This window comes from Zingiber officinale, chromosome 9B, assembly GCF_018446385.1.
Source record: "Zingiber officinale cultivar Zhangliang chromosome 9B, Zo_v1.1, whole genome shotgun sequence".
Taxonomy (NCBI): domain Eukaryota; kingdom Viridiplantae; phylum Streptophyta; class Magnoliopsida; order Zingiberales; family Zingiberaceae; genus Zingiber; species Zingiber officinale.
This window is the reverse complement of record NC_056003.1, coordinates 99,600,125-99,626,252: the sequence shown is the minus strand read 5'-3', so window position 1 is coordinate 99,626,252 and position 26,128 is coordinate 99,600,125. Positions and strand designations below refer to the sequence as shown.

Genomic DNA, 26,128 nt, shown 5'->3' with positions numbered 1-26,128 from the left:
TATTTTTTTTTGGTTCATTAACACCGGGTTTTAAAAATCGTTGTTAAAACCGGTGTCTATTAATAAAAAAAAGGCGCTCATAGACATCGGTTAAAAAACCAATGTCTATGAGCGAAAATCTGTGCTCATAGACACCGGTTTTTGAAAAAACCGGTGTAAAATACTCAAAGACATCGGTTTTTGCTTAAAACTGTTGTTGTTCCACCGATGTCTATGAGGGTTTTTCTTGTAGTGACTATTACTCTCTAAGAGTGACCGTTACTTAACTACTAACTCTACTTAACCGGTATAATTAAAAAACCACGAGGAATCCCTACCGAAAAATTTCGGCAGAGTCTCCCCTGTACCGGTGACCAAATCAACAATACAAACAAACTATACTCAGCCACAGGCGGCTGGAACATATATTTTCACAACCACGCAGTATAATATCACAAATAAAAGAAGGAAACTACTCTAGCAATAGCAAACAACGATACCACTCCATCAATAGAACCCAACTACAAGTGCGGAATAAACTTAATTACAATCTCAACTCATAATAACATTTAAAGAAAACTAAAAGAACTCTAAACAGAAAAGTCTTGACAATTCCTTAGCAAACTCTTGATCTCCCCATAGTCCAGCCATCACACCTTCATCACCACCACCTTGTCGCCTTCCTTGCTAAATCTTTTCCTTTCCTTTATCTGCAGTAGGAGGAAATGCAGTCTATAAGCATAAAGCTTAGTGAGCGCTATCTACTCACAAAAACTCGATATGCATGTATATAAATAAAAACATGCTAAAACTGAATACTAACATATAAAACTACTCATGCTCATAAATAGTAAAGGAATCATACTAACTGAAATACTAAACATGTAAAGCTACTAAACATGTAAAGCTGCTAAACATGTAAAGCTATTCACGCTCACAAGAATAAAACTATAACTGCATGCTGAAAGCAAATAAAGCTAAACATGCTGAATAATCTAATAGCAAGAAACAAATAAAACTACTAATGCATGCTTCAAATAACAAGAAACTAAAATTTCTAATTCTAAACATATTTGAAGCTTGTTTCATTTGTTTCAAAACTTATACTTTAATACTTCAAAATAATAATAAACTTCTTTTGGGCCCGACATTGTACCAATTTGCGCGCATCCTTAATAAGAGTCGAGGTAGCTAATTCTGAAACTACTAAGGTACTTCTAGGCGATCTTGTGTCTAGGGGCGATCTAGGAGCCCACCCAATGGACCTTGTGTCCTGGACCTTGTGTCCGGTACATGCCATTAAAAAGTAAAATACTTATTTTCTTTTTAACTATTACTTCCTTATACTTGTTATTCTTCAATTCTCTTATAATAAAATGCCTTGGCATTTCTTTGAGCACTTGATATGCTACTGATCCCGATTCTTAAAATTAGGGATCCTATTAAGACCTTGGTCTCTCTTTCTTATAACTTCTTATAAACCCCTAAAGGATTTATTAAAACTCTTATTCTTCCCACCTACAGGTAGATCCTATAGTTTTTATAGAGCAATAGGTTTCTTTAAGCATGTATCAACAGAATTAAGCAAAAGAAAATAAATCAAACTTCTTTAAACATGCTACAATAAACATAAATCAAAGGAAAGCAAACTGAGCTCTCTAAGCATGCTACAAATAAGTCAGACAATCTAAACATGTACAATCACAGAAGCTAATTATTCTTAACTTCAACTTTGGAATGTCCATTTCCACATCACTATACAGATGTATTAAAAGGTCTCGAGTTTCAGTTCAGAACCATATTTGTTATCAAATTTCATCTAGTGACTCCGTGAAGTTGATAACCAACTAGAATTAAATGCACATTCTATTCACTCATGTTTTGCCGAATCAAGATCAGGATAAGGATTTGTACATTAAATCATATCCGAACAAATGGTACACTGGACATGGAAACTTATTCAAAGATCATTTCAAACCGAAGAAACACCACATAAACAGGTAATCAAGCTATCATGAATAAGTAGGCTTTTTTTTTTTAAACACAGGCCTTAAAAGCAAATATATTGTCTTCTCCTATAGGATGACCTGTCTTGCCTAGTCCAGAATCTATTTATCTAATAACAATGACTAAAAAGAAAATGCTCTAGTAAACAAAACTAAACCCCTAATCAACTTCAATAGCTACTAGAGAAACTGAAAGTGAGGTAGATGATTTTATTAATACCAACATTCTAATTGGTACAAAGAAAGATAAATAAAAACAACAAACCATTTACCCCCACCAGTAAAAAGAACAACATTCTTTAAGCTAGCATTCAACGGAACCTACAGATTTCACCATTTAACTTCTAGAATTCAAAATTATCTACAAGCAAACTCTAAGGTTTCATGCAAGGCTTCGGAACAAGGAAAGGAAACAAGGAATAAACTTCGGAGCTATCCCAATGCTGTATACCATGATCCGGAAGCAAAGAAAACAAATTGAACCTCCTTCTTTATAGAATTAAATCCCCACTGCAAGGTCAAAGTTTTCCAAAACCTAACAATTCCCCTTTTATTTCCCTAATGAAACTCACGGCATTTGTACCCTTTTGATCCTCACGGCAAAACTTCAAAAACAAACAAGGGAAAAACTCTAAATCAATGCCACAAGGAGGATTGTTTATGCTCGGCAAGGAAAATGAAGAAGGCAAAATCGCGGAACTACTCCTATTGCAGGTGAGAAGCAACTCACCTTTGTTCTTTAACTTACAACCGAGAAGATGACTGCTAGGGTTTCGGATAGGTGAAGATTCCAGTGATCCCTTGCGGCAACACCTTCTCCTCGATGAAGGGGTCTCGCGAGTGTGAAGATCTCACAGGGAAAAACCCTCGCCGGCCGCCGGAGACGAAGCTAGAGCTTCGTATTTCCTTCGCTCGGGCAGAGGCGGCGCCGTCGCACGCAAGGAGCAGAGGAGAAGAATTTTGAGAGGAAATATTTTGATTTTCCGAAAATCCAAAACCTAATTCCCTTTCTTATATTCAGGTTTAATCAAAACTATGCTATAAATTTAATTCTCTCCATATAAGGTTAACAAAACCATGTAGCTCAGTTGGTTGGGCTGGTTTTGCTTGGGTCAGTCCGACCCGAGGTCGTGGGTTCGATTCTCACCTTCAACGTTTTTTTTTAAAACTTCTTTCTTTTTGTAACCTTACTAAACGACCTCCAAAAATTACATAAAAATACTCTAAAAATTCCTAAAAATCTCTAGAATATTTTAAAAGTATTTTCAAATATTTTTATGGACTTTTAGAACTTGAAATAGGGAAAATTGGGTCGTTACAATATAAATAGTCACATACATCGTCATACTGTGCACATGACTAGTTACTAGACATACCTGACATGTGTACCTAGTTTCATGATACTTAGATTCTTATTGGTTTTCTTTATCTTTTTCGTATATATTATAGAGGTGTCAGGATTTACATGTTGTAGTATCATGCATCATCTTGCATAATTGCATGCTGAGCGATTGCCGACTCCATTGTTGTTGAGCACATCGCCAGTTATATGATCTGCACACACAACCATTCATGGGTTAGTGGTACATCAGGTAGGGTGTGCGCAGTTTGCTCTGTCAGAGCTTCGTTGGTCCGCTCATGGGTAGCGATGACTGCAACATGTAGTGGGTAGAGATCCCTCCCCTTGACCATGATACAGGGAGATGAGAGCTTAGGCTCCCCCACTATGTTTGGGGTAGGAGGATAGGTGTACTCTGACAGCATCCTGTCCACTCGGTCACTCAGGAGTAGTGATGGCAAAGTGCACAGTTGTCATAACCCTACCCACTCGGTCTCACTATCGCGTGTGAGATGACTGACTAACATCAGGGGTGACCATGTCATATTTGCATCATATGCATGGATTGCATTTATTGTTTGTGGTTGCTGCATTTTGTATGTTGCATTTTTGGTGGTTGCATATGATTGACATGCATATAAGAGACATTTTGTGTCTGGTTTGACGACTCTTATATTTAGATAGGAGATCCTGGTGAGTACAGTTTCTTCAGCCTTTCAGTTCACATTTCCTATTATTGTTCGGGAAACTGTACCGCATGATTATTACTGGTAGTTATATTTTACTATACATGTCCGATAAATACCCGCTGAGTTGTTGAACTCACTATCCTTTATTTTTCCTGTTGTTTTTAGGTTATCACATAGATATGTCATGTAGATTGGAGTATCTTGTTTGCTGATCCCACGTCACATTAGAAGACGATTTACCTCGCTCTTGATTTTTTTTTTTTTATATATTCCTTATTTATTTAGCTTTGTATTGGTGTTTAGCCATGTGACTTTTATTGTTTGGGTGTTCTATTTTTGTTTAAGCCGTGCCAACACGCATTGTGTTGTTTTGGTTGTATGGGCTTCTCGTTTGTTTTTCCGTTGTGTTTTTAGCGCAGCCGTGTGAGCTGTTTAATATATATAACTACGTGGTTGTGTTTTTAGTACAGCTGTGTGGGTTGTTTAATATATAACTGCGTGGTTGTGTATATTCTAGCAGTGTGAGCTGATGTATTTTGTTTGTGATGTATTCATGCTTTAGATTGTCACCGGTACAGGGAAGATGTTGTCGTATTTTCCTCTGGTAGGGACTCCTCTGGGGCGTGACAATATTAGTTGGAGTTAATCTATAATTAATCAGAGTTAATTGATGATTATTCGATTAGGGGTTTCCATAATTAGTTTGGGTTTTTGGTTTAGCTGCTTGTTGCATTTGTGATTAGCTAAACTATACATTATGTAATCTGTTGAACATTGATTTGAGATGAGAGTCTCAACATGGGATTATTTAGCACGATCGATAGATAAAGACTGGTACTTTTTCCTTGGCCTCTATAGTTTATTGAACTTTGTACATGGTTGTTCTTAATGGATTAGTTTTCTTTACCTTAAATTTGTTTGTTTGTTTATCCTGCTTGATACTTACGTGCTTGACCTTCAAGATGATCTAATTATATCATATACAGTCTTGGTTTTGAATATCTATACTCTGTAGTGTATATACATATAGAGTATGTATTGTAGGAGATATTTTGTTGACTGTGTTAACATGTTAATTATGCATATAATGTTAGTATATACATGTTTGATATGTGTTATATGAGTTACCATGTTACCTGTCCTTTTGTATATTGAGTGAGCATATATGTTTGGTGTGATTATTGGAGGCTTCTTATTGATTAAACCTATGTGGTCGTGTGCATACGTGTCTGGTATGACTATTGGAGATATTTTGTTGATTATACCTATGTGGTTGTGTGCATATGTGTTTAGTAAGACTATTGGAGATATTGAAGGACCATAAATATGTTGGTCCCTTGGTGGCCGGCAAGAGGGAAGGGGTAAATTGCCCTGTAAAAATAAACTCAACCATTTGTCGACTTTATAGCTTAATTAAGAACACTTGTAATAATAAAAAAAAGAGACTAATTAAAAGGATAAAAACACAAGGAGAATTACTTGGTTTGCAATCAGGAGATTACTAATCCAAAGAAAATGAAGCGCACTTTTCTGAAGATCTTCTTTGGGCGGAGTAGCCTCTTACAACGTTAATAGCTCGCACACAATAGTAGAACAGAGAGAAAATAATTACAAGTTGTTATCTGAACTACTGAAATTAGTGTAATTATATTTATAACACTATTCCGAGCGCCTGGAAGGGTTTCGAGCACCTGGAGTGTGATAGAATTCTATCCCCGATGCGTTGGTCAACGATACATCCAATCTGATAAGATTGAGGTTCCGGGTGCTCAGACCCATAAAAGTCAACATAGTCGATTTTTCAGTCCGAGCCCTTTGCTCCGGTTCTGCTCGCCCCGGTCCGGGTCTTCCACTCCGGTTCTGCTCGGTTTGGGTGATCTCGGCCATCCGGAATAAGGCTCACCCGAACCCAATTTTTGGCCTTCTCCTCGAACAGCCTTCCTCCCCGGCTTCTTGTCTCTCGAACATCGCGTACGTTCTTCTCATCCACTAGTATACTCTTCCGCGGCACCTCGTCCCTCGGACGCACCGAGCCTGTCGGCTCTCTTCCGTGTCGTCCTTCTCGCTAGCCGCGTCTTCCACTCGACTTTTTGTGCTCCTAAGCTCCAGCACACTTAGACACAGGGGTTAAACCAAGTAGTACCTAACTTAACTTGTTTGATCACATCAAAATAACCTTGAGATTTCAACAATCTCCACCTTTTTTATGTGAGCAACCCAAGTTAAGTTAGGGTAAACAAATAAAGTTAAAGTAAAAATAAATTTTTCAATAAAGCACAAAAAGTAGGAAATTTAATTTTAAGCAGATACCTCCCTCTAGACTTAATCTTTGTCTTCTCTCCCTTTGATCACATAAAAATGGGGTTCAATAAAAATCTAAGGGTAACTTTTTATAAAAAAGCCTGAATTTCTAAAAAGATTTTTTCAAGTAAGAGAAAATTTCTAAGTCTAACAATGTAATAATTTCAGAAACATTTTCCAAATAAAAAAAATTCCAAAAAATATCAAGAATTAATTTTTTGTAGAAATTTTGAAAAAATTTCAAAGTAAATTTTTTTTTCAAATTCCCTTTTTGGTTTAATAACCTAAAAAAATTTAAATTAAACACACAAACAAAATTTTAACAAAAAAAATTTAAATAAATTTTGTAAAGACAAATTTCTAAGTGAAATTTGAAAAAAATTTTAAGTGAAGTTTGTAATTTTTAAAAAAATTTAACATATATTAAATCTTTGACAAATATTGAAAACATTTAAATTAATTAACTATTTCATACTTATCAGTTTATCAATTAGATATTCAATTCAGAAATTGGCTTCCAAGCTGTGGCGAGGCACTATGCCTTCTTAGTTATTGGATCATCAACCACTTCTAGACAAAGTTTTTTAATGAATTCAAATATTTAATTTTCTACCTGAAAGCTGTAAGTCTAATTTCTCTATTTAATTTAAGCAAGTTTTTGGAACCCAAAATAGGTTCTTTTCTACAGGGTTAATCAGGTATTTTCTAGGGATATAAGATTTTGTTACTTTTCTGATATGTCCTTTATGAAATCTATTGTACCAGTTTAATCCTCTATAGTTTCTAAAAATAAAAATATTTGAACATGCAACATTTTTCAAGTTTTCTATTTCTTCTTTTAATTTAATATTTTCAAGTTTTACTTTTTCAAAATCTTCTATTAGGCATTATTTTGCTAAAATTCTTTTTCTTTCTAGGTTTTCAATTTATAATTTATAATTTTTATTTTTTAACTTATACATAGATTTTGCCATAAACTTAATATCAAAATAGAGTTGATCAGGAGGTAAGAGGCATACCTCACTTACCATATCAGACTTGAAGTCTGACTCTCCCCCTACTTCGTTGCATTCATCTGAAGTCGCTCCCTCTTCATCGATGCTGACTTCTGAGATGCTTTGCTCTTCATGGCTTGCCATCAGTGCTAGTATGACATATTCTTTTATTTTTGATTCTGATGATGAGGTGTCGTTCCAAGTAGCAGTTAGAGTCTTGTGCTTGTTCTGCTTGGGCATCTTGCCTTTTTTCCTTTTTGAGTTCTGGGCAGTCCTCTTTTAAGTGTCCTTCCTTTTGAAACTGGTAGCATTGAACCCTTCTTCTATTTCTTTGATTTTTCCTGTTATGCATTTCTTTAAATTTGTTAGATCTAAAGAATTTTCTAAAATTCCTTACCATGTAAGCTTCTTGATCTTCTTCTGAGTCTGACTCGGGTTCATCCCTCTTGGTTGGTTTTAGTGTCATAATCTTATTAGGATGTATACTATAAGCCTAGCTTTTATATGAACATCTGTTTTGAAATATTTTGGAATGAGAATCACTTTGGTCAAATGTTTACATTTTATATTTATATATATGTCAATGCAGTTATCCATTTAATTTATATTATAGATAACATGATGTGTGGTGCCACACAAAAGATTATGTTATCGATTCCTTATAAATTATAAATAGTGGCTCATAACCAAGATGGATTGAGACAAACCATTAGAAAGATGGATTGAGACAAACCATTAGAATGATTGTAGTGTAATTTGGTATTAGTTTGTCTTGGCTATAAAATTACACTAGTACACTATGTGTGAATTGAGCAGGACCATTTGAAGTTGTTCGATTTATACTGACTATATAAAAGAACAGAACCTTTGTTATTATGGATATGCGTTCTCTTAATCCCTATATAATAACAAGTACGTATACTTAGTATTTATTTCTTTAACTTATCAATGAGTGAGATTTTTTCATTAAATTAATAGACCCGATGAGTTGGGAAATAGTACTATTTATATGGTGTGTTGTTAATTATAGAAGGAATCCATGTCCTAATTATTTAGGCTGATGATGTCCCCTTGAGAAGCTCATAAGGATTATTATATAAACCCTGTAGGTGGACTTAGTCCGGCATGATAATAAAGTTGAGTGGTACTACTCTTGGAATCAGATGTTAATTAATTGAGTTGTTAGTAACTCATTTAATTAACGGATATACGATATCTTAAACACAGGGAGATTAACACACTCATGATAAGAAGGAGCCCATATTGTAATATGGGATTGGTGCGGTAGTTCAAAAATAACCCTTTAGTGGTATGAGTTATTATTGATGGACTTGAGTTGAGTGTTAGGGCCGAACACAAGAAGCCTATGTTGGTGCTACTTGGAATTTCGTACTGTTTCCCTTGTTGAAAAATTTGTACAAGAACAGAACTTTTCCTAGTAGCCCATGTGCACTACAGAAGTTAAACTTGGATTGCAAACGAAACTTAACATTATTAATCCAAGTTGTTCTTCAGAAGTTAAACTTGGATTGGAAACGGAACTTAACATTTTTACTCCAAGTTCAACCCATGTGTTCTTTAGAAGTTAAATCATATTACAGAAGTTGATTAAATATCTTTTTCAAAGATTAACTTCCAGGTTAAATATGGCGAGACACTCGGCCTTCTTGGGTATGAGATCATCCACCACTTCCTAGACAAAGCCTTTCAAAGAAAATGAATATTTAAACTTCTTACAGTAACCTTAGGATTAACTATAGAGACCACAATAGAAACACAAAATCGAAACATAAAATCGATAGCCTCTTGTATTGGTATTTCAGGATCCATACAAAGAACACAAACTAATTATGCAGCGGAAATAAAAAATTAGTTATACCTTTCTTTGTATCTTAAAGACCTCTTGATCTTATGTTGTATTCCTCTCCTCCTCTTGGACGTCGTGTGGACTACGATCTACCAAGATGAAATTCACCCGAACCTTTCTTCTTTGCCTACAAGTTTCGGTCACCCAAGGAATGCGAAAATAGGAAACTTCCTTCTCTTCTTCTTCCCCTCCAAGCAAACTGGCCACAAGAAGATGGAGCTTGATGTGTCGCCATCCTCAAGAGAAGAAAACAAAGGGAGAAGAGAAAGAGAGAAGGGTCGACCACCAAGGAAAAGAGAAGAGGAACTTTAGGTTGTGTTGTTCCATAAGGCACCATCTACCTTTCTTTTATAATCATTGGTGCATGCTAAAAAGGAAAGTTTTAAACATAATTTGTTGGATCGAAAGCGCTAGAAGGGGGAGGGGGGGGGTGAATAGCGCTCGTGGCTTTCACTTTTCGTTTCGGAAATCTTACGAGTAACGCAGCGGAAATAAATAAAACAACCAGCACATAGAAGACTCCAAGATTTACTTGGTTCGGAGCCTAGGGCGACTCCTACTCCAAGGCCCGCGATCGTTGATCGCTTACTGTGGGCAACAACTATATCGCACAAAAGTTTGTACAACTGAGAATTACAATAAGTGCAAATTAAAGTAAACTCAAACCGACGACAAAATCTTAGAGTCGCAGAGCTCCGGGTCGTCAGAAACTTGTAGCAGCACTTCAAGGGTGTTTTTGAGGCAGCGCGTTGTAGCTTGATTGCTTGGAAGATGATCTTCTGAGCCTCTGCCTTGAACCCCCTTTTAAACAGTGTTGGAGGCACCTCCAAGCCTGTCTGAGGCGCCTCCAGGCTGCAGAGTCCTATGGTTGGATCAGCTCTGATCTAGTCGCGCCTTATCCCACTAAAGGCGCCTCCAAGCTGGTTCAAGGTGCCTCCAACACCTGGTCCAAGGCACCTCCAGTGACCTCCGAGGCGCCTCCAGCGTCTCTGGACAGTTGGCTTCGGCTAGCACCCGAGGTGCCTCCAAGCCCTATTGAAACATCCCGTAACCAACCCTCAATTTTTTTTTTTTTTTTTTTTTTTTTTTTTATAGAGTGCATCACCCACCAAACACAAACCAAGCTTATACTTATGACACGATACCAAATCAAACATTCTGTTTTATCGAAAGTAAAAATCAACATCTCTCACAAGGTATGACAAATAAAATTCCGTTCAAAAACCCTTGACCTCTCCGAAGCAAGGACCCTTCCCGTGAAGCACCTAAACTCAGCACTCCTAATATCCGGACAACGCCATGCGTCCATCTCGCCTCCTCGCCTACTCCGTCCGTAGGCCCTCCGCCGTGTCCGGAGACACGTCCTCACCTGTAATGTAGGCATCATGAGTCTACAACCCAGCAAGTATAATCTCATGTGATGGAACATGATATCCAAAAAGTAGTAGAGATAGGAGTTAAACGATAAAAACATATTTAAAAGGGTTGCATAATAGAGAAGGAAAATGCGGTAAATAAAGTTCCTACACAGCTCAATAAGATGAATATGTCACATATCCGGTAACCACAATTAGAGCCAGTCAATCCAGTCCCATGATCCTAGAGGTACCTCCTAGAGAACATGCAGTCATATAGCCGAAGCTAACATAAATTCCAGTATCAGTCAAATTTGGATGGGCCCTCCCCGGAGCTCATCCCGGGTCACCCATCCCGTACTGCTACCCCATATGCACATATTCAACCATCTAGCCACATAAAACTTAATCTACCTATATATATATCAGAGACATAACATTAACTCCATCAAATTCTGTAACAGATCCGTTTACCATATTTATATGTAACCACAACATATTTGTAACATAAATCCAATTTCATTAATCTTCAATAAACATGTCAAATTGTCATACTCAATCTGCATATAACAAAATAAAGAGGTAAGCAGGTATATAAAACCCATATAAATTGAGGGAACAAATATATGGCAATAATAGACAATTAACAACTAACTTACAGTACGAGTCTAAATATTTAAGGAAAGGAAAGTCAATAATCATAGAAATTATCAATTACCTGTAATCAATTCAAGTTTATCCACTAAGTGAAATTTGCAGAAATAACAATTCATTCTAAAGGTTCGCATCAAACCGTAACCACACCAAGAAATCCAAACAATAATAAATCTTCAAGAAAGAAAAGAAACTTGTTATTAATGCTGTTAAATCTCATAATCAACACCAGAACACCTCCTCAAATAGGCCAATGAAGATCTTCCTACCACTTTATAAAAAAAACATGAACCAGTAGTAGTGCAGATCTTCTAAACTAAAATTCACTGTATCGAAACCTGTACACCATATCATGCAGCAGAGGAATTAAACCGTATGAAATTCGCAAAGGTTTCAAAACAAAAATACCCACAGAGTCACAATTTCAACTCTCAATTCTCATAGAAATTCCTCAAACCGAATCCAAAAACGCCCAAAGAACAAAAAAAACATAATAGGCAGCTCTATCTAACATTTAGACAAACAGGTAACGCACAATCCCATTGAACTTGTCATCACGGAAACACCACCCAAAACCTCCAGAAGAACATGCGGTGAAATTCGAACTCCATCAAAGCTAGAATCACTATAAAAATTCGTAAACATGTACGAACCAGACAACACTTCCGGCAGAAACCTCGAACAAAACCCAACACTACAAAGGCGAACCAAATCCAAAGCATCTACGAGGGAAAACCGATTGAATGCATCCACAAGATGAAAAACAGTCGAAAGCATACACAAGAGGTGCCAATCGGAGCATCTCCAAAGGAAAACCCATCAGAACATCTACAAGAGAAACAATCAGTCCAAATCCCTTCCAGCTCTCACCTCTTTTAGGTTTCCATTCCCCTATACCCCTCAGATCTCAAGTTATCACAGTTGATACACTTGCCTGCCCTTTCGCGCTCCTCCGATGAAGCCCTCACCCGTCGCAACCGAGTCGCCGCTGGTCTGGATGAAAGACCTCCCCGCCCGCTCGCCGATCCCTGCAAGCTCGACGAGATGGTGTGACTCCAGATCGCGACCCACAGCTCGGTGATGAGTCTGTTCGGAACCCGCAGAGACGAACCGGGAGGTTGAAATGAGAAGTTTCGGCGATGCACAGTGATAACGATGAGGGATTATTGCGGCCCGCTTTACCCTAGGTATTTACCCCTTTATACCTAGGTTGCAATGCTCCCTTGACAATTAATCCTAATCTAAGGTGATTAGGATTAATAACTCTCCTCTTAAATTGAGGATTGTATATTTTCCCTATATTAGTTCAATTCTAATCCCCCTTAGACTATACCAGTACAGTCTATTTAAAAAAAAATCTCCTTTTTTTTTTTTTTTTTTTCATTTGCGAGTGCCTAATTGGGTATTATTATGATTTATAGCAAGTTTCTTAACCAACGCTTAGGGAGACCTTACAATTCTCCCTCCCTTATAAAAATTTCGTCCTCGAAATTTAACTTACCAAATAATTCTGGATAGCGATTACGCATATCTGGTTCGGTTTCCCAGGTGGCCTCCTCCATCGTTTGATTTCCCCATAAAACCTTCACCATCTTGATCTCCTTGTTCCTTAGATTCCGGACTTGCCGATCCAGGATTTGTTTTGGTCGTTCTTCGTAGGATAGATCTGGCGTCCACTGCACTGTCTCATGCCTAATAATATGAGAAGGGTTAGAGAGGTACCTTCTAAGCATGGATACATGGAACACATTATGAACTCCCGACAGGTTAGGTGGTAGGGCAAGTCGGTATGCTCGGGTCCCAACCCGATCCAATACCTCAAATGGTCCAATATATCTCGGACTGAGTTTCCCCTTCTTCCCGAACCTCAGCACCCCCTTCAGTGGAGACACCCTGAGAAATACATGGTCCCCCACTGCAAATTCCAGGTCCCTTCTTCTCAGATCAGCATAACTCTTTTGACGGCTTTGTGCTGCCTGCATTCTGTCTCGAATCTTGACCACCAAATCCACAGTATGGTTTACTATATCCGGACCCAGCACTGCCCTCTCGCCGACCTCGTCCCAATGCAAGGGTGTTCGGCACTTCCTTCCATATAAGGCTTCATACGGAGCCATTCTGATCGTGGCCTGATAACTATTATTGTAGGTAAATTCTATTAAAGGTAGTTTTGCTTCCCAGTTCCCTTTAAAGTCCATCATACATGCCCGCAACAGATCCTCCAAAATTTGGATCACCCGTTCAGACTGGCCATCTGTCTGGGGATGAAAAGCGGTGCTAAAAGTGAGTCTTGTACCCAATCCTCGATGCAAGCTTTCCCAGAATCCAGAGGTAAACTTTGGGTCTCTGTCTGACACAATCTGAACGGGGACCCCATGTAGTCGTACTATCTCCCTTATATATAGTTCTGCATACTGTGTCATTGTGAAGGTGGTTTTTACTGGTAAAAAGTGAGCCGACTTGGTCAATCGATCCACAATCACCCACACAGCGTTTGATCCTCTAGGAGTGGTGGGTAACCCCACCACAAAATCCATGGCAACCTCTTCCCATTTCCAGACAGGGATCGGGAGTGGCTCCAACAATCCTGCCGGTCTCTGATGCTCGGTCTTTACTTGTTGACAGGTGAGACATTCGTGCACTACATTGACTATGTCTTTTTTCATACCCGGCCACCAATACAGTAATTGCATGTCCTTGTACATTTTTGTGCTTCCAGGATGGGTGGAGTATGGAGTATTGTGCGCTTCTTTCATGAGATCCTCGCGGAGAGTCCCTGTTCTAGGCACCCAAATGCGGCCCTTGTAACGCACCACTCCACCCATTGTTGTGTAAACAGCCTGCCCCTTTTCCTCGTCCCTCCGCTTCCATTCCGCTAACTGTTGATCCATCATCTGTCCTGCCCGAATTTGATCCAGTAAGTTTGATTTTATGGTCATTGCTGACAATTTAAGGTGCTCCTCCGGCGCTACCACTTCTAGACTCAACCGTTGAAATTCTGATATCAATTGCTGCTGGGTGGTTAGTTGCGACAACATTGCAGATTTGCGACTCAGTGCGTCTGCCACAACGTTAGCCTTGCCCGGATGATAGCTGATACTACAATCATAATCCTTCACCAGCTCCAGCCACCGCCTTTGTCTCATATTCAATTCCTTCTGTGTGAAGAAATATTTCAAACTCTGATGGTCTGTAAAAATTTCACAACGTTCTCCATAAAGGTAATGTCTCCAAATCTTTAGTGCAAATATAACTGCCGCTAGCTCTAGGTCATGGGTGGGATAGTTTCGCTCGTGCACCTTCAACTGACGTGAGGCATACGCAATGACCTTCCCATTCTGCATCAATACAGCTCCTAGTCCGGTTTTGGATGCGTCAGTGTACACCACAAACCGTCCAGAACCGTCCGGTAACGCAAGCACTGGTGACGTCGTCAATCTTTCTTTCAACTCCTCAAAGCTTTTCTTGCACTGATCTGTCCATTCATATCTTACCCCCTTCTTAGTCAGCGAGGTCAGCGGCAAAGCAATACGAGAGAAGTTCTGGATGAACCTCCGATAGTAACCTGCCAAACCCAAGAAACTCCGTATCTCGGAAGCAGTCTTTGGCGTATCCCAATTCCGGATTGCTTCAACCTTGGCAGGATCCACTTCTATCCCGTCCCCTGAGACGATGTGCCCTAAAAATGGAATCTGATTCAGCCAAAAGTCACACTTGCTAAATTTGGCATACAACCGATGATCCTTCAATGTCTGCAGCACCGTGATCAAATGCAAGCGATGTTCTTGGTAATTTCGAGAGTAAATTAATATATCGTCAATGAAGACGATAACAAACTGGTCCAAGTAAGGGTGAAATACCCGATTCATCAAGTCCATAAATGCTGCTGGGGCATTAGTAAGTCCAAATGGCATTACTAGGAACTCATAATGCCCGTATCGGGTTCTAAATGCTGTTTTGTGCACATCCTTCTCCTTTACCTTCATCTGGTGATACCCTGAACGCAAGTCGATTTTTGAAAACACTGTTGCTCCTTGTAACTGGTCAAACAGGTCATCGATCCTGGGCAATGGGTACTTGTTTTTGATTGTCACTCGATTCAACTCCCGATAATCAATGCACAGACGCATAGTCCCATCTTTCTTTCGTACGAATAACACCGGTGCTCCCCATGGTGACACACTTGGTCGAATGAAACCCTTGTCCAGCAATTCCTGCAACTGTTCCTTCAACTCTTTCATTTCGGTAGGCGCCAATCGGTATGGTGCTTTTGACACCGGCATAGTCCCCGGTACTAGTTCAATTCCGAACTCCACCTCCCGATTCGGAGGGAGTCCTATAACATCCTCTGGAAACACCTCTGGGAAGTCTCGTGCTATATCCACTTCCTCCAAACTTGGTCGTCGTGCCTCCGATTTAACCGAGATGTGGACTAAAAGACCCTTACATCCCTTGCTTAGCATTCTTCGAGCTTTACACATGGAGATCATGTGGGGAATGGCCAGTTGTGAAGCTGCTTGAAAAATGAGGAGTTTTTCATTTGGTAGCTTCAACTTAACCGTCCGTTGTTTGCAATCTATGACTGCCTCATGCTGAACTAGCCAGTCCATGCCAAGGATCACATCAAATTCTGTCATTTCCAACACGATGAACCTTGCGCCCACCTTATGGTTTTGCATCATCATCTGACAGTTCTTTACCATCCTGTTGCTATGCAATTCCTCTCCCGATGGTAATAATACACTATATCCCGCAACCATTCGTTCAGGTATAATGCCCAGTTTTGTGAGATATGCCTCAGATATAAAGGAATGTGTAGCTCCAGAATCTATTAATGCATGGGCTGGAATATTGGCAACATAAATCATACCTGTGATAATAGCCGTGTCCGGATCCACCGCTCTTGAGTCATCGCAAATACTCTCCCTTTGGTTGGCTCCCTGAGCGGTGGGCATTCCCTCGCGAAGTGTCCTGACTTCTTACACATAAAGCACGCATCTGTACCTGTTAAGCACTGCCCAGCATGAATCTTCTCGCACTTGAACTGCCTGTGTCTTCTGAATTTGCTGACGCGGCTGTGCTTGCTTAAACGACTGCTTTCCTGAATTCTGACCAGGAATTGTCTTCTTCTTCCCCGGCTCCTGCTGATCCCGTCCTTGATAACTCAGTCTCTTGTTCTGAGCTTCCTTGATCAAGTCATTTCTGTCTCTTTCGGACATCAGTGCCTGGTCAACGGCTTCTCGGAATGTGGTGACCCGACTCAGCCTGACATCATGGCGAATAGCCGGCCTCAAACCTTCTGTAAAGTGCTTCAGCTCCTCGACTGGTTAGCTAGTAATCATAGGTACAAAATAGCGCCCTCTCTCGAACCTCCTGACATACTCCGCCACTGACAAATCTCCCTGGCGAAGCTCCAAGAATTCCCGTGCCAGCCGTGTCCTGTTGTCAACTGTGAAATACTTTCCATAGAATACCTCCTTGAAATCAGTCCAAGTCAAAGTAGCCAGATCTACGGTCAGTCGCGCACCCTCCCACCATACTCGAGCATCATCCCGGAGCATGAATATCGCACACCTGATTCTGTCCGCATCTGTGAGCTGCATGAAGTCAAATATCGTCTCTAAAGACCGAATCCATCCCTCTGCAGCGATCGGGTCCGTGGTGCCTTTAAACTCCGTCGGTCCAAGCTCCCGAAACTGCTTGTAGACCGGTTGCGTGCTAGGTGCTGAACGTCTGGGCGTGCTGCCCTGCTCCCTAGCCTGCAGTATTTGTTGAATTTGTTCCCCATGAATACGGTTCTGCTCATGTAGGAGTGCTGTAAGTCCTTCTAGGAACTGGTTGTTCTGACCACCCATCTCTCCGTTATTGTTGTTCCTTCTCCCAGCCATAACCTGTACATTTCCGATTTAATCTTATTTATATCCCATATCAGTATATCAATCATAGTGTGACTAAGTTATCACATTAAATACAAAGCTTAAATAACGTAAATCTTACAAACTTGTTGACTGGAGTAGTCGAGTTCCTGACGAGATGGCTGACGCATGATGTCCCTTAGGAGTGTGGCTCTGATACCAACTGAAACATCCCGTAACCAACCCTCAATTTTTTTTTTTTTTTTTTTTATTTTTTTATAGAGTGCATCACCCACCAAACACAAACCAAGCTTATACTTATGACACGATACCAAATCAAACATTCTGTTTTATCGAAAGTAAAAATCAACATCTCTCACAAGGTATGACAAATAAAATTCCGTTCAAAAACCCTTGACCTCTCCGAAGCAAGGACCCTTCCCGTGAAGCACCTAAACTCAGCACTCCTAATATCCGGACAACGCCATGCGTCCATCTCGCCTCCTCGCCTACTCCGTCCGTAGGCCCTCCGCCGTGTCCGGAGACACGTCCTCACCTGTAATGTAGGCATCATGAGTCTACAACCCAGCAAGTATAATCTCATGTGATGGAACATGATATCCAAAAAGTAGTAGAGATAGGAGTTAAACGATAAAAACATATTTAAAAGGGTTGCATAATAGAGAAGGAAAATGCGGTAAATAAAGTTCCTACACAGCTCAATAAGATGAATATGTCACATATCCGGTAACCACAATTAGAGCCAGTCAATCCAGTCCCATGATCCTAGAGGTACCTCCTAGAGAACATGCAGTCATATAGCCGAAGCTAACATAAATTCCAGTATCAGTCAAATTTGGATGGGCCCTCCCCGGAGCTCATCCCGGGTCACCCATCCCGTACTGCTACCCCATATGCACATATTCAACCATCTAGCCACATAAAACTTAATCTACCTATATATATATCAGAGACATAACATTAACTCCATCAAATTCTGTAACAGATCCGTTTACCATATTTATATGTAACCACAACATATTTGTAACATAAATCCAATTTCATTAATCTTCAATAAACATGTCAAATTGTCATACTCAATCTGCATATAACAAAATAAAGAGGTAAGCAGGTATATAAAACCCATATAAATTGAGGGAACAAATATATGGCAATAATAGACAATTAACAACTAACTTACAGTACGAGTCTAAATATTTAAGGAAAGGAAAGTCAATAATCATAGAAATTATCAATTACCTGTAATCAATTCAAGTTTATCCACTAAGTGAAATTTGCAGAAATAACAATTCATTCTAAAGGTTCGCATCAAACCGTAACCACACCAAGAAATCCAAACAATAATAAATCTTCAAGAAAGAAAAGAAACTTGTTATTAATGCTGTTAAATCTCATAATCAACACCAGAACACCTCCTCAAATAGGCCAATGAAGATCTTCCTACCACTTTATAAAAAAAACATGAACCAGTAGTAGTGCAGATCTTCTAAACTAAAATTCACTGTATCGAAACCTGTACACCATATCATGCAGCAGAGGAATTAAACCGTATGAAATTCGCAAAGGTTTCAAAACAAAAATACCCACAGAGTCACAATTTCAACTCTCAATTCTCATAGAAATTCCTCAAACCGAATCCAAAAACGCCCAAAGAACAAAAAAAACATAATAGGCAGCTCTATCTAACATTTAGACAAACAGGTAACGCACAATCCCATTGAACTTGTCATCACGGAAACACCACCCAAAACCTCCAGAAGAACATGCGGTGAAATTCGAACTCCATCAAAGCTAGAATCACTATAAAAATTCGTAAACATGTACGAACCAGACAACACTTCCGGCAGAAACCTCGAACAAAACCCAACACTACAAAGGCGAACCAAATCCAAAGCATCTACGAGGGAAAACCGATTGAATGCATCCACAAGATGAAAAACAGTCGAAAGCATACACAAGAGGTGCCAATCGGAGCATCTCCAAAGGAAAACCCATCAGAACATCTACAAGAGAAACAATCAGTCCAAATCCCTTCCAGCTCTCACCTCTTTTAGGTTTCCATTCCCCTATACCCCTCAGATCTCAAGTTATCACAGTAGATACACTTGCCTGCCCTTTCGCGCTCCTCCGATGAAGCCCTCACCCGTCGCAACCGAGTCGCCGCTGGTCTGGATGAAAGACCTCCCCGCCCGCTCGCCGATCCCTGCAAGCTCGACGAGATGGTGTGACTCCAGATCGCGACCCACAGCTCGGTGATGAGTCTGTTCGGAACCCGCAGAGACGAACCGGGAGGTTGAAATGAGAAGTTTCGGCGATGCACAGTGATAACGATGAGGGATTATTGCGGCCCGCTTTACCCTAGGTATTTACCCCTTTATACCTAGGTTGCAATGCTCCCTTGACAATTAATCCTAATCTAAGGTGATTAGGATTAATAACTCTCCTCTTAAATTGAGGATTGTATATTTTCCCTATATTAGTTCAATTCTAATCCCCCTTAGACTATACCAGTACAGTCTATTTAAAAAAAAATCTCCTTTCTTTTTTTTTTTTTTTTTTTTCATTTGCGAGTGCCTAATTGGGTATTATTATGATTTATAGCAAGTTTCTTAACCAACGCTTAGGGAGACCTTACACCTATGGAGGCGCCTCAGACACTGTTTGTAATGACCCGGCCCTTTGGCCTCTTGGGCGGCCCTTGCGACTGCCCACTGGCGGCCCCTTATGTCGTCGGCCCATTTGGCGACCTCTAATGTCGTCGACCGACGACCTTTGCCCGTGCCGTTACTCACTAGGTCTTTCCACCCCTGGCAGTGGATTTTTGCCTTTCCCAAGATTCGAATGGGCCGACGACATAAGGGGTCGCCAATGGACCATCGCAAGGGTCGCCCAAGAGGCCAAAGGGCCGGGTCGTTATAATAAAAAGGCGCATCTCACTTGGTTACCAGGATTCATAAACTCTAATACTTAAGCCTGGAGGTTTAGAGTTCGAATCCTGGGGGAGGCAAAAATCCACTGGCCAGGGGTGGAAAGACCTAGTGAGTAACGACACGGCCAACGGTCGTCGATCGCCAAATGGGCTGATGACATAAGGGGCCGCCAGTGGGCCGTCGCAAGGGCCACCCAAGAGGCCAAAGGGCCAGGTCGTTATAATAAAAGGCGCATTTTTATTGTAACGACCCGACCCTTTGGCCTCTTGGGCGGCCCTTGTGGCGGCCCACTAGCGGCCCTTATGTCGTCAGCCCATTTGGCGACCTCTAATGTTGTCGACCGATGACCCTTTGGCCGTGCCGTTACTAACTATGACTTTCCACCCCTGGCAATGGATTTTTACCTCCCCCAGGATTCGAACTCTAGACCTCCATGCTTAAGTACTAGAGTTTATGAATCCTGGTAGCCAAGTGAGCGGATTCATAAACTCTAGTTCTTAAGCCTAGAGGTTTAGAGTTCGAATCCTGGGGGAGGCAAAAAAAATCCACTGGCCAGGGGTGGAAAGCCCTAGTGAGTAACGGCACGGCCAAAGGGTCGTCGGTTGACGACATGAGAGGTCGCCAAATGGGCCGACAACATAAGGGCCGCCACAAGGGCCGCCCAAGAGCCCAAAGGGCCGGGTCGTTACACTGTTCATCCGAGGTCTAATTTGCTCCTTTATTCCTGTAAATTGTGTTAGTCCCAAACACAAACCCTGCAAATCAAAGTTAGCACAGAAACAATATGATAGATATACTTGACAGTCGTCGGACTGTCCAGATCTGACTTCAGATTTCCAACCGGAAACCCTAGGTCAACCCGACGCCTACTGTTCTCTCTAAGGGGAACGCGTCCTCACCTACTCCACTCAGGAGATTTACCTGATGCCAGTGCGATCCTCCAGATTGACTGGACTTTTGCTCAGCGTTCGAAGCTTTTGGACTTTCTGCTAGACTTCCACTTCCCGGCTGGTCCAGTCTTTCACCTGGTTCGCGACACCAGGACTTTCCACCTAGGGTTACACCCCCCTAGGACTTTTGCCTGAAGCTCCCAACCCGCCAAGACTTTCCGCATAGGGTTACCACTCCTATGACCTAGGGTTACCACCCCCTAGGGTTTTCCACCTGCCTAACCGCAGCTAGGACTTTCCTGAAACACTCAATTAAGTGCATTAGATCACAAAAGAACTTAACTTTGAATTCCTTTGTCATTATCAAAACAATGGTCGATCGTCAAATGCTTCCCGCACCAACAATCTCCTCCTTTTTAATTATGGCAACTGAAATTCAAAGCTAAGTAAAATAGATGCATACAGTTTAAGTAAGCAAGCTTAATAAATTTTAAATGCACGCATGGTTAAGCTAAAACTTAAACTTTGTCAGGCCCCCCCTTAATAAAGGCATTCTTTAAAAATTTTCTTTATAAATTTTTGCTTTTGAATTCTGAATTTCTTTACTGTCCCCCTTTGCCATTTATCAAAAAGAATGACACGTTTGAAAAAATCTTAACATTTCACAAAAATTTTAGGACAAAAGAAAAAAAACTAAGTAAGGAAACTTTAAGACACTTTTTTTAAAAACGATCAAATCGCTAAGTGAAATAGTTTGAGTTCGAGGTTAGTTTTCTAAAACTTTATCAATTAATTTTGTTAGAGAAAGATTTTTCTTTTGTAGCATAGCAAAAGCAACTTTAGTTTTAAGCAATTTAGTCAAGATTTTGAAACATTAGGATTTTAATAAGGGACAAAGTATTTCGGTAACACTTGGCTTTTTATAATATTCTTTAGCTAATTGAAACCAAAGTCTAAAGAGCAATTTTCTTTCAAAAAAAAGTTAAAAAGTTGACTTTTTAAAAATACTTAGTTAAATTTTCAAAATACTTAGCTTTTAAAATGACCAGAATTTTGAAAGCTTAGTCTAAAAAGTATAGAAAAAATGACTTTTGAAAGTTTAAAGTTTTGAAAACTTAGCTAAATTTGAAAGAATTTTTCTTTTAGACAACTAATTAATTTAAAGCTTTTGAGGGCAAGGGAGGAGCTTCAATACTTAATGTCCAAGCATGAGTTAAGTTAGATTGATTGTAAATTAGCTAATTTCTTCTTTAAGTAAGGTATCAGAGCCTTAATGTTTATGCCTGAGTGAACTCAAGAGGTTTAAACATCAAGCACGTAGGTTCATGGCCACATGTCTAACCATTTAACTACTAGCTGATTACCTAGAGGGCAACAACTTTCACTTGTTTAGTCAAGTTAAGTCAATAGATCCAGTTAGATTTGACTAGTGCTGGAAGAGTTGACTTGATTACTGTTAACTAGGTGTTTAACGCCCAGACTCATATTGATGCACAGATATAAGCATTCTTGAGTCCAGGCTGTACCCTATGCATCTCACGCCATTCTATATTTTTCAAACACAAACAAGGTAAGCCTAGATGTTTGTGAGATGCTCTGCTGAATTCTAGGGGAGCATGATTTCTAGGGTAGAGCCTAAGCTAATTCCATGTTTTGAAAATCTAGTAAAATTGGAAATTTTAAAACCAATATTTTCCTAGAATTTTTAAAACATAAGATGATTTTAAAACCTGTAGGAAACTGATTTGAAAATTAAAAACTATTCTACCCAACATATTACCATTTGTACAGATTGTAAACAACTAAAACTCATAAACATAGATAAGTAGAGGTCAACCAAATACTAGTACAATCAGAGAAGACAACTAGGTGTCTGTCTAAGATACATCAAGTGGTAGTGTCAAAAGGCAGGATCATCGAAAGCAGGATCATCAGCTGGAGGGTCGTCAGTTGGAGGTGATGCAAGAGGCTGCTCGGGTGCAGGCTGAGGCTGTCCCTAGCGCTGTATCTCACCTCGGAGAGACACGAACCCTGCAGCTATCTCGGATCGAAGAGATCAGAGGAAGCGATGGCTATCTAGCACAGCCCATCGTGTCTGAATAGACTGGATCTCGAGCTGAGCGAGTCTGTCCTTAACGGAAGGAGGTGCCGAAGTCGAAGGGCCGGCTGATGTGGAGGGTCCGACAGAGGTGGAAGGATGTGTGAAAACCTCCTCTACTATGAAGTCGGGCCACTCCTCACCCTCACCTGGTACGTCCTCGGCCTCTAGAGCACCAGGAGCAGCGACTGGCAATGGTCGGCCCTTTCAGGCCAGAATCCCCTCGGCAGTGACCTCTACACCCGCTAATCTAAGACTACGCTGACCTAACTCATCATATATAGTAAGTGGGATGAGTGTCCCTCTAGTAGTGTCTATCCTAGAGGTAGAGAAAATCTGGGTCAGGATGTGGTAGTAGGGCATATGGATCACTCCAGTCTTGACTGTACTAGATGCATGAATGATGTTATGAAACATATGCAGTGTAATGTCTATATCTAGGCGTTGGCTAAGAGCGTACAAAAAGAATGAGTGGGATGATCTCATCTTCGAGACGTCTCGAGATGTGATGGGCAGGATGCATGTTGTCAGGACTCTGTACATAACATAGTCTTGAACTCGAAGAAGAGTAGACCTGAACTCGGTCAGGCCAAAGGGTCTATCCTCCCCAAAAAAATGCATGTAGATGTCGTCTAAGGTAATATGGGAATAAGGATCACCGAATGGTAGATCCCTACTCGGAAAACATAAGAATGTACACGGAGACTCCCTAAGCTCTAAGCTAGTGCGAAGAAGGGAGGGAGTGAACTGAATGTCAGTTCCACCAACTCTAGTGGAATATGTGCTATTATCAACCTTTTCAAGGTTGTGATAGAACTGGACACACAAGTCTTGATTCACTATGGTGTTGCAGGCAACTAGTTTACCTATGTGATAGTAGTCTATCATCTGAACTGCGGGGAGACAAAATTGGGCAAAAAATGCCCTACCTATATACCTAGGTTTAATGGACTCAAAGGTAAACCTAGCAAAATCTATCCTATGCTGTTCCGAGGGGAATCTAGGGTCCATAGAAGGGGCCCTAGAGGGTGTAGGATCAACAATGCGACGTTTCCTATTTTTGACAATATATATAAAAAGATGCAGAATAACTACAAGTAAGGACAATAGGGAGGTTTGAGATATACCTAGGAGGCATCGCTAGGAGTAGAGGATAAAAAGGTGGGTTGAAGGCGCCTTTGAGGACGAAATCGTACGCTGTTGAGAGGGGATTGCGGACAGAAGAAACGAACAAAAAAGTTTTTGTTCGTTTCTGAAATCTCGAGTTGATGGCGCCTTATACGGTTTTTAAGGCGCCTCCATTGGGAAGTTAGAGGCGCCTCGGAGACCATCCGAGGAGCCTTTAGTTAAGGCGGCGGGAAATTTCCCGTCGTGATTAAGGGCACCTCCCTCGTGTGGGAGGTGCCTCTGCTGGGCACCTACGTGTCCCTTTTTTTTTTGGTTAATTTGTTTTAAAAGTTAGGTTTAATTGAGAAATAAGTTAATTAATTTTACGTTAGTTAAATTTTTTAAAAATAATTTTAAGTTAATTGATTTTTGAAAAATAATTTTAAGTTAATTGATTTTTGAAAAATAATAATTTTAAGTTAATTAATTTTTGAAAAATAATTTTAAATTAATTAATTTTTGAAAAATAATTTAAGTTAATTAATTTTTGAAAAATAATTTTTAGTTAATTAATTTTTCAGAAATAATTTTAAGTTAATTAATTTTAGAAAATAATTTTTAGTTAATTAATTTTTGAAAAATAATTTAAGTTAATTAATTTTTGAAAAATAATTTAGTTGAAAAATAATTTTTAAGTTAATTAATTTTTGAGAAATAATTTTAAGTTATTTAATTTTTGAAAAATAATTTAAGTTAATTAATTTTTAAAAAATAATTTAAGGTAATTAATTTTTGAAAGTTAATTAAATTTGAAAAATAATTTTAAGTTAATTAAAATAAATTATGAATTTTAAATTCAAATTTCGAATTTTAATTCTGATTTTGAATTTAAGTTTAAATTAATTTTAATTACGAATTTAATTTTGAATTTGAATTAATTACGAATTTAATTTTAAATTTGATTATGAATTTTGAATTTGAATTAATTTTAATTACAAATTTTAATTTCGAATTTAATTATAATTACGAATTTGAATTTCAAATTTGATTCTCTTTTAAATTTATATTTCTTAGTAATCTCACCCTATCTAAATTTTCAATCAGGTAATCCTACAATATATGTGAGATGAATTTAATTCAATTTTAGGGTTTGGTTTAACTTTGTGTTAGATTCAGGTTTAGTTTTGGGTTCAACAAGTAGACGTTCTTCAGATAAACTTCTGGGCTATGGTGAGTCACAAGGACATCATTAAAGTAATCATGTCTTCGAGATTTTCCAAATAGTCTTACCCATTGAACTTAATACAAAACCTTGGTCTAACTGGTTAGGATTCATAAAGGGTAGCTTCGGTCAGTTCCACTTGGCCAAATGCACCAGGTCGAAGCCATATCTTCCTAGACATGCGATGACTAAGTTTCCCCAACGTACTATCATCCAATATTTCACCAGTACCGTAGGTCAAGTTAAACCTAACTCATTTTAATCTAACCTTAATTATCCTGTCGGGTAGTCTACTATTGTTTACCCTTATCGGGTGAATTAATTTCGGAGGTGCCAGCTATTCTGGAGCCTTCCTTTGGATTTTAATTTGATTTAGTTTGAATTTAATTTGATGTTAATTTAATTTAATTTGAATTTTATTTGATTTAATTTGATTTTTATTTAATTTAATTTAATTTAATTTGATTTAATTTGATTTTTATTTAATTTAATTTGAGTTTAATTTGATTTTAATTTAATTTAATTTGAATTTAATTTAATTTAATTTGATTTGATGTTAATTTAATTTATTTTTAATTTGAATTTAATTTGAATTTAATTTAATTTAATTTGATTTTTATTGTTTTTATTCTTACTCCCCCTGGATCATAGCATCGATATGGTCTATCGAGGTAATGTATTTGATCCTTGGGAACCCAATATTGTCCAAGTACAACTTGATTGATCAGGTTGGACTTGGGGACACATGCTTGGACCATTTTTCTATTTGTTCTTTGTATAAGTGATAAATACGATTTATATTTATTTTTCGATTTGAATC

The 26,128-nt window shown here is 39.2% G+C and overlaps 1 protein-coding gene and 2 long non-coding RNA genes across 8 annotated transcripts in view; 1 reads left to right on the top strand and 2 right to left on the bottom strand.

Moving 5' to 3' along the window:
• The window catches only part of LOC122025102, a 60,339-nt gene that overhangs the window by 7,331 nt on the left and 26,880 nt on the right, over nucleotides 1–26,128 (top strand). For 2 of the 4 annotated variants that reach the window (XR_006123602.1, XR_006123601.1), the window contains exon 4: nucleotides 4,179–4,486. The exons of 1 other annotated variant lie outside the window; for it this stretch is intronic. This is a non-coding gene — a long non-coding RNA (uncharacterized LOC122025102). Of the gene's footprint in view, nucleotides 1–4,178; nucleotides 4,487–4,575; nucleotides 4,853–26,128 lie in introns of those variants that run through there. One more of the 4 variants, XR_006123603.1, reaches the window with a different exon arrangement.
• On the bottom strand, nucleotides 10,314–16,221 carry LOC122025103. Its single transcript, XR_006123605.1, has 2 exons — nucleotides 16,056–16,221; nucleotides 10,314–10,545 (listed from the first exon to the last, which is right to left on the bottom strand). It is a non-coding gene; the product is annotated as an uncharacterized LOC122025103 (long non-coding RNA).
• LOC122025100 lies at nucleotides 16,285–19,587 on the bottom strand. Of its 3 annotated transcripts, none has more exons than XM_042583859.1 (2): nucleotides 17,187–19,152; nucleotides 16,285–17,076 (listed from the first exon to the last, which is right to left on the bottom strand). In XM_042583859.1, exons 1-2 carry the CDS (start codon nucleotides 17,382–17,384, stop codon nucleotides 16,513–16,515), a joined length of 762 nt encoding a protein of 253 aa, XP_042439793.1. In that variant the 5' UTR covers nucleotides 17,385–19,152; the 3' UTR covers nucleotides 16,285–16,512. The 3 variants fall into 3 exon arrangements, 2 of the variants coding, with proteins under 2 accessions (XP_042439793.1, XP_042439794.1); XM_042583860.1 differs by lacking the exon at nucleotides 17,187–19,152 and adding an exon at nucleotides 19,171–19,587 and having other exon boundaries at nucleotides 16,357–17,076; XR_006123600.1 differs by having other exon boundaries at nucleotides 16,516–17,076; nucleotides 17,183–19,152.